General features: G+C 43.4%; 1 protein-coding gene across 2 annotated transcripts in view; it reads left to right on the forward strand.

The window, feature by feature from the left end:
- ABLIM3 (actin binding LIM protein family member 3) overlaps positions 1-17,890 on the forward strand; it is a 202,560-nt gene that overhangs the window by 158,700 nt on the left and 25,970 nt on the right. Inside the window, exons 6-11 of one of the 2 annotated variants that reach the window (XM_066591296.1) lie at positions 970-1,063; positions 3,052-3,139; positions 8,110-8,168; positions 14,459-14,530; positions 16,789-16,944; positions 17,401-17,530. In XM_066591296.1, coding sequence (XP_066447393.1) covers positions 970-1,063; positions 3,052-3,139; positions 8,110-8,168; positions 14,459-14,530; positions 16,789-16,944; positions 17,401-17,530 — 599 coding nt within the window. The remainder of the gene's footprint in view (positions 1-969; positions 1,064-3,051; positions 3,140-8,109; positions 8,169-14,458; positions 14,531-16,788; positions 16,945-17,400; positions 17,531-17,890) is intronic. The other variant, XR_010790293.1, reaches the window with a different exon arrangement.

Consider the following 17,890-nt stretch of genomic DNA (forward strand, 5'->3'; position numbering starts at 1 on the left):
CCTTTTTCCGGCACCATGTTATAGGGCAGCAGCTGCTGAGCAGATTCATATATAGTTTTATGGGAAAAAGTTTACTCTAACTTTTCCCTCTGCTCTTTCTGTGATTAAGAGTCCAGTGGGAGGTTTACTCCATGATTAGCACTCTTCCCAGTGTGACTGCATACCCAGATAGCTGTCAGTCATGGAGTAGCCCCGCCCACTGGACTCCTAAGAAGAGGAAGAGCAGAGATTTCAATCAATAAGCCATGCTAACTCTTTTCCCACAAACTATATGTCAATCTGCTCAGCTCATCCTTCCCTATACCATGCCGCTAGCAGATTGGACTGACAGGTATGGGATGCCCAGTATGGATTGAAGAATGCTTACAGGTTAGCAGGTCAGTGATACCACAATAAGGATGATTGCAGCGTCGGCTGTGCTAGATTGCAGAATGCGGCTGCAAATGTGTTGAGAAAGCTTCAAGTATCTGCGTTGAGCAGTGCCTAACATTTAACAGAACTGCAATCAAATGTCATTATACAATCACTAATTAGTGGGAGCTGTCACGTTAATAACCCAGCCATAATGAATATCTCAGATTAGAGTGTGACCGTAACCAGATTACTGTATCTGCTCTCACAAACAAGCTTATCTTAATATATTCAGAACTTGGCTCATCTGTTTTTTCCAATAATGAATGTGCCAATATATTATCCCTTATAACAGGATCACTGGCAAACGCAGCAGGAACAAGAGGTTCCCCTGTCTGGTCCTGGTACAGAACTAGACGAGATGCAGTCTTCATGTTTGCATTGTGCTGTGCATCGTCGGTTCTGTATTTTAGGGACAGAATTGTCCCCTGTAATAATGTTATCAGATATCACGCTATTTCTAGAGGTTGGCGTCGCCTATCTACATTATGTAACTACCAGCCTGTAATTAGACCTTATGAAACCGTCTCTATCATCTACCGCTTCCTTGTCTTGCAGAGACGGCGTGCCTTACTGTGAGTCCGATTACCACGCTCAGTTTGGGATTAAATGTGAAACTTGCAACAAATACATCAGCGGCAGAGTCCTGGAGGTATGAGAGTTATGACAGGCCAACGCCGAGCCACTTAGTACAGCTGAACAGTCTACAGTAACTGATCCGCACATGTAACGGGCGCCTATCCTGTGTGTGCCGGATGAAATGTCATCCCTGGACTTTGTAGTGCTCAGTGCTTCACAATGTCCATTCACATCACTGGACACTCTGAAAAGCCAAGATGTATGATATTTGTCAACTAATGGGTACTGAGACGCCCAAACCTTCTTCAAGAATCATAATCGTGTTGTACTATTGTTTCTTCTGCCAGACTTCATTCCATAAGGATGTTTCTGTTTCGTGTTTGAATACTGATGGCCTTATTGCAACAGTCTTATTTGTACTTGTCTGTCATTTCATTAAACTTTGTGTAAATTAATAGCGCAAACCAAGATCTGAATTATGGCACCAATGGGCTCCTGACTAGAGATGAGCGAGTATACTCACTAAGGCATATTACTCGATTGAGTAGTGCCTTAGCCGAGTATCTCCCCGCTCGTCTCTAAAGATTCGGGGGCCGGCGCCGGTGACAGGTGAGTTGCGGCGGGGAGCGGGGGGGAGAGAGGGAGAGAGAGACCTCCCCTCCGTTCCTCCCCGCTCTCCCCCGCCGCTCCCCGGCCCCCGAATCTTTAGGGACGAGAGGGGAGATACTCGGCTAAGGCACTACTCGCTCGAGTAATGTGCCTTCGCGAGTATACTCGCTCATTTCTACTCCTGACCCATGCATGGAATCTGTGTGAGATCCCAACGTTAGCTCCAGACCATGTGATGCGTATCATTTGGCGCTGGATGCCGAGTCAGAAACTTCTCCCTTCTGTAGTTAAGCTGAAAGGCTGGTTGGGCTGTCTATCATCCCAGTCAACTTGCTACCCTCTTAGGGTATTAATCCAGGTGTCTCTTAGCAGAGCATGCTGGGAATAATCTTGTCTACAGGTTTTTGTACTGCATTTTTTGGTAGTCCATCTCTGTGTTTAGTTGTTTGTTTGACTTGGTACTTTTGAGTGCTTTTGCACTTTCCATTTTTGGTCCTTGACTTTTGGTCTACTGTCAGTAATGCGAAATCTGACTTGGTGCCCGGCCGGTGACCCCTGCGAACCACCTGCCTACCTGTCCGCAGTGTTCTTCATCTGTAATGCGGATATACTGGTCGGGCCGGCCGGCACATGCAAAGTACAGATGACGCAGATTCCACGGCCCGTCCACAGTGACAGCTGTGGACGGGCCACAGATCAGATGGGGATATGCGTATCCCATCGACCGCCCTTCTTCAGTCTTTATGTCCTGGTGGGACCTTTTTATGCTGTTCATCATTTACATCACCAAGACAATCTGGAAATCCATCCAAAATAACTACAGGTCCTGCAATCTGACGCTCATGTTACACCCAAAACAGAAGTGAGGATTATTCTCCACAGGTTCACCAGAGTTAGCAGCCTTATCGTTTACAAACATACAAGACAGCGACCGCGCACGCGCCGCAAAGTTGTCCGCTGAATCCTGGAAATGGTGATCTTTAAAGAGTTCCTGGATTTGTGGTCCATTGAATTTACCTGCTTTTAGCTTCTCCATGCTCATCGCAGGAAATGTTCTACATTTGTAGCCGAAACACATTTCATTTCTCTTCAGTGCCTTTACACATGGTTTCATCAACCCTCCAGCTCAAGGAAAACTGACAATTAGAGATAGAGCCTGCAGAAGGAAAACTGCTAAAAAATGACAAGTCATCTTATGGTCAGAAATGGTGTTATTCCTCGTGTACACAAAACAAGTGATTCTAAAAGTCACCTGAAATGACAGATACACTTTATCTACAAGCATGTGAAGGAGTGTTCCCACAATAAACATTCTTGAAATAACATTAAGACGTGACGTCAGTGTCCGATCTGTGAGGGTCCAACCACCAGGACCCCCACTGCAGCCTTTGTCTTACAAAGTGTAACTATATATATAAGTGATAACACTGAATATGTATCTCATTTCTTCAGGCAGGTGGCAAGCATTATCACCCCACATGTGCCCGTTGTGTGCGCTGCCAGCAGATGTTTTCAGAAGGCGAGGAAATGTACCTGACAGGTAGGACGCATTTTAAAATCTAGCGAAACCTGGCTTAATATTGGCTTTACAGCCGTGAAATGTAGAATCAAGCGTATTTGTAAAATATCCCCATTAGTTTTATAAAACTCCTCTTTTTTTATTGTCATTTTCATATTAACAAAACGAAAATATATGACAGCAGTGTAAGACATTACTACTTGTACACATCCACGTATATAAGATTCATGTCTTGGGTTCATTTCAAAAACATTTAATGACCAATTCTAGATTCTCGTAAAGCGTTCTGATGTTTGTTCTCCCTCAATTTAGCAATATTCCTACATTTAGTACCAGCGCTGTATTTATTGTTGGCAGACATAACTAGAAAGGAAGAAGTGATATGATGTACAGACCATGTTACTGGCTTTCGATCATCTTGTCTATTATCAACTAGATATATTTATGCATATATATGTTAAAAACAAAGAAAAAAAAAGACAAAACCTTATTAACCTCTGAACTTAAACACTCAACCTAATAAAGGTGGAAATTTATTAAAGTATAGTCTTGTGCCTACCTAGTCTCATCCTTAGGGCTTATTTACATGAGTGTATATCGGCCGGCATTTTCACAGCCGGCTAATATACGCTTCCATCTGAGCGGTGCCCCCTACCCTCACCGGCTCTCTGCCTCTCTCCTCCACTCCAGCGTTTGCAATTGGAGGGGCAGGGCTAAGTTCCACTATGTCCCGCCCACTCCCATTGCTGGCTATGGACAAGGGGAGGGGTGGGAGCTTAGCTCCACCCCTGTCCCGCCCACTCGCGCGTTGCTGCGAAGACAGACATACATACATACTTCGTTTTTATATATCTAGATGACAGCAGCAGCGACCACTGAGGTTTTGTAGGCCGCTGCTTCCCCCTTGCAGGCTGAATAAAATAGCCGTTGTGTGGAACATCCAATTTATCCGGCTGCTGTGGCTTCTTGGGAAGATAGCCTAGTACATGTTTGCCCACTTCCAACTCCAATGGAGACTGACTGTAAATGGCTGGCGTGCTCTAGTATTTATGGTTTCAAGCTGTACGTGTCATTGCATACAGTCTATCTATCTATCTAGGTTATTGCATACAGTCTATCTATCTATCTATCTATCTATCTATCAGGGTTATTGCATACAGTCTATCTATCTATCTATCTATCTATCTATCTATCTATCTATGACATCAGGAAATGAGAGAATTAGATTTTGTAGGCCGCTGCTTCCCCCTTGCGGGCTGAATAAAATAGCCATTGGGTGGAACATACAATTTATCCGGCTGCTGTGGCTTCATAGGAAGATATCCTAGTACTTGTTTACCCACTATCAACTCCAATGGTAATTGGCTGGCGTGCTCTAGTGGTTCCAAGCTGTACGTGTCATAATAGAGCCTTAATGACATCACAATGCAGCTTTATAGAACATGTTGGGGCATGTTCAAGGGCGTCCGATGTTGATGACATCAGTGATGACATCACAATAGCAGGTGGCTTACTTATTCGATCTACGTGGGGGGGTGGTAACTTTCGACGACGCTCGCGCGCGCGCCATTTATCGTAGGATAGTTGTACTATGCCTATAATCTTCCCAGGAGTGTACTCAACAACTTCCCAAAGTTTCATGGCGATCGGATGAATGGTGTAGTAGCGCATAAAGGACAAACAGACAGACAGACACGCAGACAGACAGACACGCACGCACACAGACATACATTCAATTTTATATATATAGATAGTCTTGTGCCTACCTAGTCTCATCCCTAGGGCTTATTTACATGAGTGTATATCGGCCGGCATTTTCACAGCCGGCTAATATACGCTTCCATCTGAGGGGTGCCCCCTACCCTCACCGGCTCTCTGCCTCTCTCCTCCACTCCGGCGTTTGCAATTGGAGGGGCAGGGCTAAGTTCCACTATGTCCCGCCCACTCCCATTGCTGGCTATGGACAAGGGGAGGGGCGGGAGCTTAGCTCCACCCCTGTCCCGCCCACTCTCATTGCAGACCGCTTGGACTGCATATTCATATAGACTACATATAGAACTACATATAGAACAAATAAGCACATAATAAAATCGATCCGCAGCAGTTGATCAGCTTGCTGACAGTTTCCACGTAGCAACAAGTTTCTACAGTGTACAAAAGCTAATTCAAAATAAGTAAAAACAGAATAAAAGGGTAATAATATGCAGTATATTACAAATGTATAATAATTATTAGTATATTATCTTTAGTGTTGAATATTTCCAGCACATTCTAATCCACTCCTGAAGTTCTGCTCCTAGATATCTCTTCAGTTGTAGCTGCTGCAGAAGGTGGTGCGATGCTGCCGCCGGCCCTATTGAAGACAATGGGTTTTGCAATGCGAGGCCACGCCAAAAGATAGGACGTGTTGCGGTTTGTTTTCCGCATCGTGTGTGTATGACCCCATTCAAAAGAATGGAGTCCATATCCATGCACGATTTTCTTGGCCGTGTGAAAACAGCCCAGTGGTGTCCAAATGTCGATGTGAACATGGCTTTAGGTATCCTTACACAAGATAATTATCTCATAGGAAACAGTGATTTTGGACCATGGTCATCCTGTGTACGTGCAGCCGTTAAAGGGCGCTTAGTGAGAAATCACTCACTTGTCGGAGGCGCTTGGTTTTCAGCTCACTTAAAATCCAATCAATTATCCACCTGTGTGAACAGGCAGTCGGTCATCTACTGGTAGGAACAACTGTCTATTTGCAATGAATAGAGGCGGGAAGAGATCTCCAGCGCACTCCTTCATTCTCCGAATGACTATCGCGCCTGTATGGAAGCATAGGAGCGATAGTCTGTAGGACATGGTACGATGCGAGGCTTCCCCATTGAACCCAATGGGAGAACTCCACGATCCTCTGCCCTGGATGTGATAGCCATGGACGGGGATTCCTTCAGCCCCACAGTAATGCGAGGCTTTTTTTTTGTGGAAACGCCTCGCATCCAGGGGTTTCAAATGGATTGCTGGATTTCGAGGGCGATATCACCCACACTAGTGTGAAGCCGGCCTTAGGAGCAAAGAAAGAATTAGCAGTAGTACCAGATTCATCATATGTCGGACACCAACTGTGCCTGCCAGACCCAATTGACTATAATGGGATCCGTTGGGTTTCTGTCATTGTGTCCAGCATATTAGGGGGAAAAAATGTTTTTTTTCTCTGGTATTTTTGACAGAATCTACCATGGAAGCTCCTATTTGAACATCTAACACAAGTGTAAATGAGCCCTAACTCAGATGGTTAGATTTGCCAAATTGGCTTTGAACATAACAAAATTGGATACAAACATATAGGAATAAATTACAATTTGTTTTGCGCCAGCAGGAGCTTGAATTATTAAAAAATATGGTGAAATATACACTGAATTATGTAATAAGCAGTGCTACCTCCTGACCTTGGTCCAGGGATATAACCGCCTCTATCCACAGCACCCGGGGCGGCTCGGTATCATTAGCCATATAGCATTTTACATGAGTTCAGCATTACAAGAGCTCCAGGAGTGCATCATTGTATTAGCTTCAATTCTGTAGTCATAGTGATGCTAGAGAGACCCCAGAGGGTCCCTGGGGGGTCCGCTAACAGCAGTCACCGCTCAGTCTGCTCATGTAATACATATTACATTGTAATTCTATGGTTGGGTTATCACTAGAATGTTAGGGCTCCATAATAAAATAGTCTCACCGGTGAGTTATGCTGAAATTCTGGGAGTAATGCGACTACAGCTTGTAACTCTATATTTCCCTATGGGAAAAAAAGACGGCTACTTTCTTGCAGAAAGGTCACTTGCAATGTTTGGAATTTTCGCAACTTCTACGCAGGACTATGGAGTCTGAGCCAAAAGGAAAAGCGGAGAATCTGTTTAAATAAAACATATTCCTAAAGACCCTGTGCTGTAAATGTATGTACGGAAAATAATTAGCATGATGTAGATAAAAAAAGGGGAAAAAAATTGAATGCATTTATTGGGAGGCCGTTAGATTTAAAATTGTACCGTTAGACCCCTCCTGGTGGCCGTCCCTGTTACTGGACATTACTGCTACAGAGGTGCACATTCCCTTTAACAGCAGACCTCGTGCTCAACCATATATTTCAGATTACATCACCTCTCATAATTTCCCAGCGCTCATTGTAAGAGGTATCTCTGGCGCCCTCTTCTGGCCTGCAGTGAATTCATAGCTGGAGTGTTAGTTGGTATGCTGTGCTGCAAAGTTTAATTTGTACTCCCTTTTTGGTAGCTAAGAATGTGGCATTCAGTTTAACGATTCATTAATTAACTACATTAATCCTAAGGTCCATTATTTGTTTGAAGAGATGCTGATATTCCAGCAACAACCATATAAACTAATGACCTGACCGTGGCCGGAACATGTGTTATAGCGCTCTAGACTGAAAGCTGCTCTAGTCTATAAATCTGCTTATCATTCTAAATTCCCCATAGTCTGGCGTAGGTTGATCACCTTTGGCTGCACCCCACGTTCTCTCAATCTGTGGGCTGTGATGTATGCCAGATTTCTATTAACTCTACTTTCACATCCGTAAAGCCTGCTGCAGCACCTTTTCCGGCGCTGTCGTTGCAGCGCACCATATACTATCAGGGCTTTTTTAGAAATGTAAATCCCCATCTTGCCTTGAGTGCCAGAAGAACAAAGAATTCAGACAGAGCTATTATCAAGGATTCCCTAGAGAGCTTCCGTCATGCTGAAGGTGACCTTCAAATACTGCTGTGTGTACCGAATATCCCATTAAGTACCAGTGATCTGTGGAAATGTGTTTTCAGTGTGTGCATCAAGGATGGCGCGGAAAGCAGCATCTGATTGCACGTTCCACTTCATCTCATTTGCTGTCATCTCATTTCTTGGGTTTTCTTTTTTTTTTTTTTGACCCTTTTTAATAAATTGCTTTTAATTATGTGGCATTATTCCTATTAAGTAGCAATTTCTGTTTTCTCCAGGCTCTGAAGTATGGCATCCAATCTGTAAGCAGGCAGCCCGTGCAGAGAAGAAGCTAAAAGTAAGTGAACTCTATACTGGCATCATGGGAATAGCAACAGATATTCTACTTATTAGGAACTTGTTCGTTTTCTCCAAAAAGTGGCACAAGTTTTTTTACGTTGTCTTCTTCTATACTGTGTTTGGGTTTTTTAGCCATCCCGTGCTGGAGCCTACAACCATACCGTTTTAGATACGCCTCATCAGCCCCAAGTGCAGACATCTTTAGATATCAGGGTCATAAATGCACTCCATTTATGACCTGCACTACATTCTCAGTTTTTCCAAATCAGATTACTGGCGTAAAGTCCACATTCATCAGAATGCCCTGTACAGTCACAAAAGAGAAACTTTGCAGTAGTTGGCACAACTAGTCAATCGCTTCTCTACAGCAAGGTGCTCTAGTAATCAACTGCCGGCAACCACAGAGGGGACCATATTGCAGAGGCTCTCCACTTTGACTAATATTGAATTGTCTCAAGTGTGGGCCCTCCTGTGATATTCATATGCTTCAGCAGGACAAATGAACTGGGGTTGTCAGTAGGATAGACCATCAATGTGATTTGTGGGGTCCCACCTTCAGCACCACAACCAGTTGGAAGAACTATGAAATACACAGTGAAATTCATATGCCTGTAGTTGTGCCTAGTAGTACAAGTAAACCAACCCTGCTCACTTGAATGGGCCAAACTGCAGTAGCAGAGAAAGCTGTATGTATATATATAGTACTGTGCAAAAGTTTTAGGCCCCCTGTCCACGGCCAAGGCACGGCTAGCGATATTCCACCGCAGGGGATGAGGGGGGAGAGCTGACAGGTCTCTGTAGTGATAGGCTCACCATGGAGAATCACGGCATGCCGTGATTTAAATCTCGCGAGCGGAAAATCGCTATGATTCTCTGCTCGTGCGCTTTCCATAGCAATGTGATAAATCGCCAGCAAATCATTGTCCATGGACAGGAGCCCTTAGACAGGTGTGGGAAAAAGATGCTGCAAAGTGAAGCCTGGTTTAGACACAACGATTAGGGTTAAAAAAAATCTTTTGAGCAACTTTCGAGTGATATTCGTTGTGTGCCTTAAGCGCAAGGTGATCGCTCAGAAGTTGAGTGATCACTTTGTGCTCTGAGCCGGGGATGCAGAAGACAAGCGAGGCCACTTGTCTTCTGCGTCCAGCTGTTGTCTGCTTGGAGTGCCCAGCTGTTATACAGCTGAGCACTCTGAGCAGGGGATGCAGAAGAGAAGCGGGGACGCTTGTCTTCTACAGCCAGCTGTTCTCTGCTTGGAGCGCCCGGCTGGTATACAGCTGTGTGCTCCATGCAGGGTATGCAGAACACAGCTGGAGCGCTGTGTTCTTCATACCCCGGCTGTGTTCAGGGAGTGAGATACAGCTGAAACAATAGTATCGCTGTGAATTCCTGATAAGGCTGATCGTTCTCTTTCAGCACGCTGAAAGACAATGATGAGTGACGGCTTAACGAAAACTGCACGATGGCCAGGCAGTTACACACAACGATTATTGCTCAAAAGACGGCTTTGAGCGATTTCTGAGCGAAAATTGTTGTGTCTAAATCAGCCTTAAGAATGCTTTCAATAATAGCAGTGTTAATAGTGTCAATATCTGGTGTGGCCGCCCTCTACCTTCAAAACACCATCAGTTCTTCTAGATACACTGGCACAATTTTTGAAGGAACTCTGTAGGGAGGTTGTTCCAAACATCTTGAAGAACTAACTAAAGATCCTCTGTGGATGTAGCTTACCCAAATCCTTCAATCTCTTCATGTAATCCCAGGCAGACTCGATAATGTTGAGATCAGGGCTCTGTGGGGCCCATGTCAACACTTAATGACATTGGCTGAGTGTTTGGGGTCATTGACCTGCTATAGAATAGATTTGGAGCCGATCAGAAGCCCATGATGGTATGACACGATGGATAAGTATCTGCCTATATTTCTTAGCATTGAGCACTAAGTTTCCTTGGCCGATCACTGCGTCTACGAACCTCAGCGTTGCAAATTCCTTTATGCTGCTTCAAAAAAGCTTGAACAGCATTGCTTGGAAATTGACAAAAATAAACTATCAACACTTCTGTTTTTAAAAGTTTGCAGCATGTTTTCCCCAATGGCCTAAGACTTTTGCACAGTGCTGTGCATCATTGTGCAATATCTAGACATGTCACGTGGGGCAGCTGAAAAATTACAGACCGTTCAGTAAAAGGTCATATTTTTAAAAAAGGGGGAAAAAAACCTTGCATACTATTTTGACCTCTTGATGACGCATGAAATTGTTGAGGTTGTAAACCTCCTCTGAGGCCTCATTCACACACATCTTCAACATGTTTTGGCTTTTAAAAATCACCATAAATTTCAAGCATTTTTTTCTACAAGCATTTTTGGTAGCCTTTTTTTCTCTTCATTATGTTTTTGTCGCCCTTTTTTTCAATTCCTATCGAGGGCCTTATGGGTAAATACCAGAAAAAAGTTCCACCCTTAGGCCATGCTTCTTTTTCAGTAAAACACCACTGACGCCAAAAAGCCAGAAAAATATCACAACTAAAGACTTGTTTGTAGTGTATTTTAGAATTCACTATAAATGTTCAGCTAGTGTCCGGTGACGGCGTCTTTAGGCAAAAGAAATGCACGAAGAAAAACCATGAAAAATGCTATGCTTTCTTTTTCCTAAAAAAAGCACTGTCTGTGAAACCACCTTAGGCTTCCTATACACACCCAAGCTCGTCCCGATATCGTGCCTGTGCACGGTCGATGTACCGGCAGATGTGAGGGGTTTTTTGGGGTCAAAAACGCGTCCAATCACTTCCGTGCAGTTGTGGTCCTCCAGAACGGCTTTCAGTCACGTTGGAGGTTCAGCAACTGTTTCCCATTGTTCTCAGTGGGGAACCTCTTATCGCACGCACATCTCACGCTATGTGATATGTTTTCCGTCCCCATTGAAAACAATGAGCGATGCGATCTGAGGGAACGCCCAAAGGTAGGACGTACAATGCAATGCAGTAAAAAAATCACTCATGTATATTCTTGCAACACACAAATCTTGCGCGATTTTCACAGCCGTGTGAAAGCAACCTTTAGGCCTCATGTCCACGGGGAAAATCAGGCCAGCTACGGATTCTCCATGAAGAATCCGTAGCGGGTCCCTCCTGCCCCGCGGACATGAGGGCTGAAAATAAGAATAATCTTACCCGCAGTGGACCGCGCGTGTCTTCTCTTCTTCACGGCCAGATCTTCTTTCTTCGGCCGTCGGATGTGCTCGGCACGCCGGCTGAGTGCCGCGCGTATGTGCCGGGCACCTCTGCCATGCCAAAGAAAGAAGATCCTGCTGCGAAGGAAGGAAGATCTGCATCGCCCAGAGCAGGTGGGTTTAATTTAGGCGTGGGTCATCTGCGGATCCGGACGGCTTCTATAGGCTTCAATAGAAGCCTGCGGGAGCCGTCCCCGCGGGAGACCCGCACCTAAATGGAGCATGTCCATTTTTTTTCATGCTCCAGGATTTTTTAAATTCACTTTTATTGACGATCTGCGGGTATTTATCTACCCGCGGGTGGTCAATGCATCCCTATGGGGTGCGGATCCACATGCGGGTGATCCGCTGCAGATTTAAAATCTTCTTTTCCCCGTGGACATGAGGCCTCAAGTATGCGTTCCCATGTCACTGATCTACTGGGAATTTTGTTGCAGATTTCAATTGCATTAAAATGGAAGGGGTGAAATCAGCCCCAAATCAGCTGCTTGTGAACGCACCCTAATTTTCATTCTAAAGCTCCAAGACATTGATTGTCCTGCGATTAGACTACAAATATCTGCAGTGACTTTCTGCTTTTCGCACACTTCATATATCAAGCTTGTGTCTTCCTTCTCTAAACTGAGCAAATTGAATGACCCTAAACAATAATCACTGCTGGGCAACATGACGGATGAGCTGTATCTATTCCAGCAAAGTGAGAAACAGGAAGGAAATGTGCTGTATGGTGAAACCCTATAGAAGTGTACAATAGAAATATGACCCTCTCCACACTAATTGCAAGTAGAAGCAGATTGTAGGATGACACAAGAACCTAGCTGGGAAAAGGACAATGATGAAGGACGGATAATTCTCCAATTCTGCCCCTGCATGCTGTATTATATACTGCAGTAATATTGGTGAAGGGCACTGCAGTGTGTATGTGTCCCTACCAGATGACCCACTTCCTCCATAATACTTACTGTACGTCAGTCTTTATCTAAGCAAGCATCAGAGGAGCCCGTTCATCCCTTTAATGAAGATCCTTCATATACTTTTGCTTTCTTCTTCCACGGATCAACTATTTTTTTCATTTCATTAAATTAGAATTTACCAGTTCACTGCTAAGCCGGGTCATCAATTATGTTGTTACTATTCTTGAGGATGACTATGGATGCTGAAGTAGAACCCACCTTCTAATGACAAGTCTCAAGGACACCAGAGGAGATCTGATTGCTCAGTTCAAGTAGAGAAGAACGCCAGATCTCATTTAGTTCTTCTTGTTTGGTATAATTGGATTCTGATCATCTTGATCAATTCTTGCCCTCAGCAAAAGCACTAAGCAGAACCTGGAAAAAAATGTGCTGTCTTCTTTTCAGGATGACTTCAGTTTCTCACATCCTAAACCCAAGTCTTAAGGAAGCCTGGATGACTCCTGAGTGCGATGAGCATCCAACACCAGACCCATGTAGGAAATGCAATGTTCCTGAGCTGATTGTCTCAACAGCCAACATCATGATTGCCTAGATGTCTGTAGATCTGTCTGCCCAGTCAAAGTAGGGTCATGCCATTAGAGGTGTAATGAAGATCCTGTAATAGAAATGGGACTGTATACAGCTCTGCTTGCTGCCCAGGGAGAAAATTAATAATTGCAAACAAGATCTAAAATACTGTATAGGGAAAAGAAAAATCTTTTCTGGCAGCAGCCGAGAATTCAAGAACAAAGAAACCCCTTATCAGGGGAACCAGGCTGGATATTATGCAGTTGAGTGGTAAACACTAATGAATCATTTCAAGACACAAATCTTCACTGAGTTCATAATTTGCTCATTTATATGTTCAGAAAGGATGGACAGCTTCTATTTCATGTTTCTCAATGCACCAAAAAGCACAAAAAAAGCCATTGCGATTTAACCCCTTAACGACTGGTTCTTTTCTTCTTTTTTTTTTGTTTTTCCTCCGCAATTTAAAAAAAAACAACTATTATTTCTCAGCCGACATTGCTGTCTTAGAGATAGTTTTTTTGTTGTTTTTTTTTTGTGGGACAAGTTGTTTTGTGAAAAAAAGCACAATTCCGTCATCTTTGGGGGGTCTTTACAAGTACAAACAGCAGCAAAATGACATAACTTTATTCTGCGGGTTGATATGATCACGGCAATACCAAATTTAAATACAGCTTTTTTTTTTTTGCTTTACTACTTTAAAAAACAAAATACCTTCTGCCCGCCATAGCGTTTTCGTTTTCTATCGATATGGCTGTCCGAGGGCTTATTTTTTTGCAGGATGTTCTATACTTTTTTCTTTATACTATTTTGCACTTAAAACAACTTTTTGCTTGCTTTGCACTACACTTTTATAGGCGATAGGGTAACTAAAAAAGCGCAATTCTGGCACTGTGTATTTTAATTCTATGTTCATCGTGTGAGATAAATATTGTGTTACTTTGCTAGATTAGACCTTTACGGACATACCAAATATGTTTTGGGTTTCTTTTTGTAAATATTGGAAAAGGGGGATTAAACTTTTAATATCCTTTATTGTTTACAATTATATATTTTTTTCACTTTTTTAACTTTTTCTTAATAACTACAGGGAACTTGAACATGCAATTGTTCGATTGCTTATACCATATACTGCAATACTTTAGTATTGCAGTATATGGTACTTCTACAGGCACTCTATTAGGTCAGGCTTGTCTTAAGGAGGAGAATTACATGGCAGATCAGGGGGCCTTCAGAAATGAACAGCACCTCTCTATCTAATCTGGGAATTTAAATATCACTGTCAGGATTGTCAAAGACAGACGGTACTCGCCCACTCGTCTCCAAATCCCCCTCCATACAAACCTCATACATGTACATCCTAGGGCGTGAAGGGGTTAATACTGAAATGCTTCCCTGAGCATTGACAAAACACATGGCACATTAGGTTGGGTTCACCCTGGGCATCTGTGTTGCCACTGCAGTGTTTTACATGGGGCAGAATTGAGTCGTTAGTAAATTGAAAGTTAAAAATTTTAATTTGCCGTATGGTGATTTGATGTGATTGATTTATTCAGTATTTCTGGTTTGTGTTCACAGTATAGAAGAGCTTCTGAAACCTCTATTTCCCCACCAGGATCCAGCATTGGCTCCCCCAATCGGGTTATCTGTGTAAGTGACATCATAGATATTCAAGCTTTTTATATGTGGTAAGCTGCCAGCCAGGCTTGGGTAAATTACAGACTTGACTCATGTCAAATGCTCCAGTTATCTCATGTACTGGATTTTATTTGCATGCTTCCAAACCTTCCTATTTTGCTTATTAGTAGAACTGTCTGTATTGATGCCACTGTCATGAGAGAGTGATGGTTTTACCAAAGGTTTAGCAAGTAGGTATGCAGACTGCTCCCTGTATGGCTCCTTGAACCAAACTTCAAGGTGTTATACTCCACTTCTGCTATCCTATTGCATTTTACAGTAGCACCGCACACCCTATCAGTCAATGGCTCTTCTCCAATCAGCATCATCTACAGTATTTTCATGACGATGGCGCTTTACACAGGCCATAAGCATAGCTGTACCAATCATAGTTCCCTCAATAACAAACCTTTTTTGTTTGGTTGAACATGCCACATCTACCACCACTTTTCTTAGGTGTGAAGCTAAAGAATACACTATACTACCAAAGGTAATTAGACACCTGAGCAAAATCAAAAGTAGCATTTATTTACATATGTTAATACTTAGTTGGGCCTCCTTTGACCCTGGAATGGTAGAGTTGGAAGGGACCTCCAGGGTCATCATGTCCAACCTGCTCAGTGCAGGATTCGAATGCCCTAATGGCGTTGGATACAAAGAAGATGGACACTGTTCATATATTTTCTAGTTTATCCCAAAGATGTTCAGTTGGGTTCAGGTCCGGTCTCTGTGCAGCCAGTCCAATGATGGAGCATCCATATCCTCAAACCAGCGTAAAAAAGCCTTGACAAGGCATGTTGTCCTGTTGAAAGTATGGCTGACCATTCCCAGAGTATTACCACATTGTCAGCAGCATATTGTCTAGAGTCTTAAGGTACACCTCCATGTTCATGGTTCTTGCCAATACAACCAGCGGGGTGAGACCATGGCTTGTAAAACATCCAGAGACCCTAACAGAACCTCCACCGTACTTAACTGTAGGCACAACACACTTAGGCAAGGTGTTCCCCAGGATCCTCCACACCCAGGTACCCATCTGATTTGAAGATGGAGTAGCATGATTTGTCACTCTATAGAACATTCTCCATTGTTCAACTAACCAATGACAATGCTTCTTGCACCATTATAGATGGGCCGATTCATTGCGCTTTATGATGGATTGCTTATGTGTAGCAGCATAACCTGTATATCAAATAGTGAGCAATTCCCATCACAAACTATGGCTGACGCCTCCAAGGGTCTTATGCAGCGTGGTTTAGGACATATGTCATGCCGATAAGACACCATCCATTCTGCTGACAGGGGTGTCCAAACACTTTTGGTAGGATAGTGCAGGACTAAAAAAAAATTGTTGCAACTTTTTTTGTCTTGATGGCAGCTATCAAATGGCGATCTGCCAAGCCCCACAGATTTTTGCCAGATTCTGCATGACTCAGCAGGATCAACCAACAAAAATCTCTTGTCTATGGTCAGCTTTAGCAACCATATAGGAATGTGACATACAGATGGCTGTAATTCTCCTACAAATCTTTAAAGGGATTGTTCAAGTATAAGAAAATGTTTTTAAATGGCCATGCATGCGATAAAATAAAAAAAAGAATCAATAAGTACCCCTCTTCCCCCCCTGAGAAACAGCGGAGCTGCCCCAGTGAGGATCTCTCTGTCAGTGCAGGCCGCAAGTCAAGTGACTGCTGCAACCAATCAGTGGCTGCAGCATCCCGTTCAGAACTCCCAGCATCATGGCTTGCAGGATGGGAACGCTGATGCCAGGAGAACAGGATGTATCGCTGCAGCCTCTGATTGGCTGCAACGGTCACCTGACTTCCAGCCTGCACTGATAGTTGGATCTTCACCGGAGCTCCTCTGCTGCTTTCCAGGAGAAGAGAGATAATTAATGATTCTTCTTTATTGCATGCCCGGCCACTTAAAAATACCTGTTTGGACTCTTGACAATCCCTTTAAATCTCTTCTAAGAGACAACAAAATGTTGTCCTTAGGAATTGATGTATCCCAATAGGAATAATATTTCCTTATGCATGCTTCCCTGCCTTATGTGTAACGCGCATTGTTAACCCTTTCAGCCATATTTGTGAGCTGCGTTCTTCCATAAAGCATCTTCATAACTCATTGAAGGAAATGGGTCATGCGGTGTCGGGAGAATAATCCTCTCAGTAAATATGGGCTCTTGTCACCTGTTCTTTTTCTCCCTTCTCTTCCTCCTTTTCTCTCAGGCTAAAGTAAACAATGAGATTCTAAATTACAAGGACTTAGCTGCTCTCCCTAAGATTAAAGCAATCTACGCAGTGCAGCGCCCTGACCTCATTTCTTACGAGCCTTATAGCAGATACACGTCGGATGAGATGCTGGAGAGATACAGCTATGGGGAGGTACAATAACATTATTACTTAGCCTGCTGATGCAGCTCGCTGCCAACGTAATCCCTCCTGTGCATCATTGTCTTTAACTTCTCTGTCTTTACCTGAACTACAACTCTCAGCATCTACTGAAGCTATGACTTCAATACAGAAACATGTTGGGAGTTGTAGTTAAACCCAAACTTTGAAAAGTACCGTGAATGAAACCGTACTTTTTTCAATAATGCTGGTAATATTCAATACTACTGCTCTGTTTTAGTAACCTGAACATCTACCTTGATGTTGTATTTAGATAAGACATGGTCATATATTCTGTATGTTCACCTACTGCCCGATACCTAGGCATCTGATACCGGGCTTGTCTATATGGGAAACCAAGCTGTTGATTAAATCACTCTCCCTTCACATTATCCAGCATTCATCTATATCTCTACCAAGCTGGTGCTCACTTTTTCTTGCTTTCCGAAGGATATATATGAAGGCATGGATCTCCGGCAGAGAAGGTCATCAAGTCCAGGATATATTGATTCTCCTCTCTACAGCCACCGGGACATCTCTCTCACCATGCCACGCTCTCCTCAGCATTACTACATGTCAGGTAAGCTATTCCCTCTCCATATATTGCATTCTCATCTAGTGCTAACTATTTGTTCTAGTTTCACCAATAGATAATCACTTCATTCTCTTAGCTGTCCCTCTGCTGCATCCTATAGTCCATAGATGGTCCTGGGATCTTATTGTGGAGATGCCAAGGTGTCCCTTACGTTCCACACTAGAGGGTGGTCAAGTCTACCGCTCATTCGAAAATAAATTTATTTCAGATGTGGCCTTAGAAATTAGAATTTACATTGCAAACTGCTTAGAACACCATATGTGGGCTGAGCAAATCAGACTCTTGATGACCTTCAAGACACTTCACTCCGAGATTCAATAATCTTCTCCCCATGGGCTTTGGCTT

Source organism: Eleutherodactylus coqui, chromosome 2 (genome assembly GCF_035609145.1).
Source record: "Eleutherodactylus coqui strain aEleCoq1 chromosome 2, aEleCoq1.hap1, whole genome shotgun sequence".
In the NCBI taxonomy this organism is placed as follows: Eukaryota; Metazoa; Chordata; class Amphibia; order Anura; family Eleutherodactylidae; genus Eleutherodactylus; species Eleutherodactylus coqui.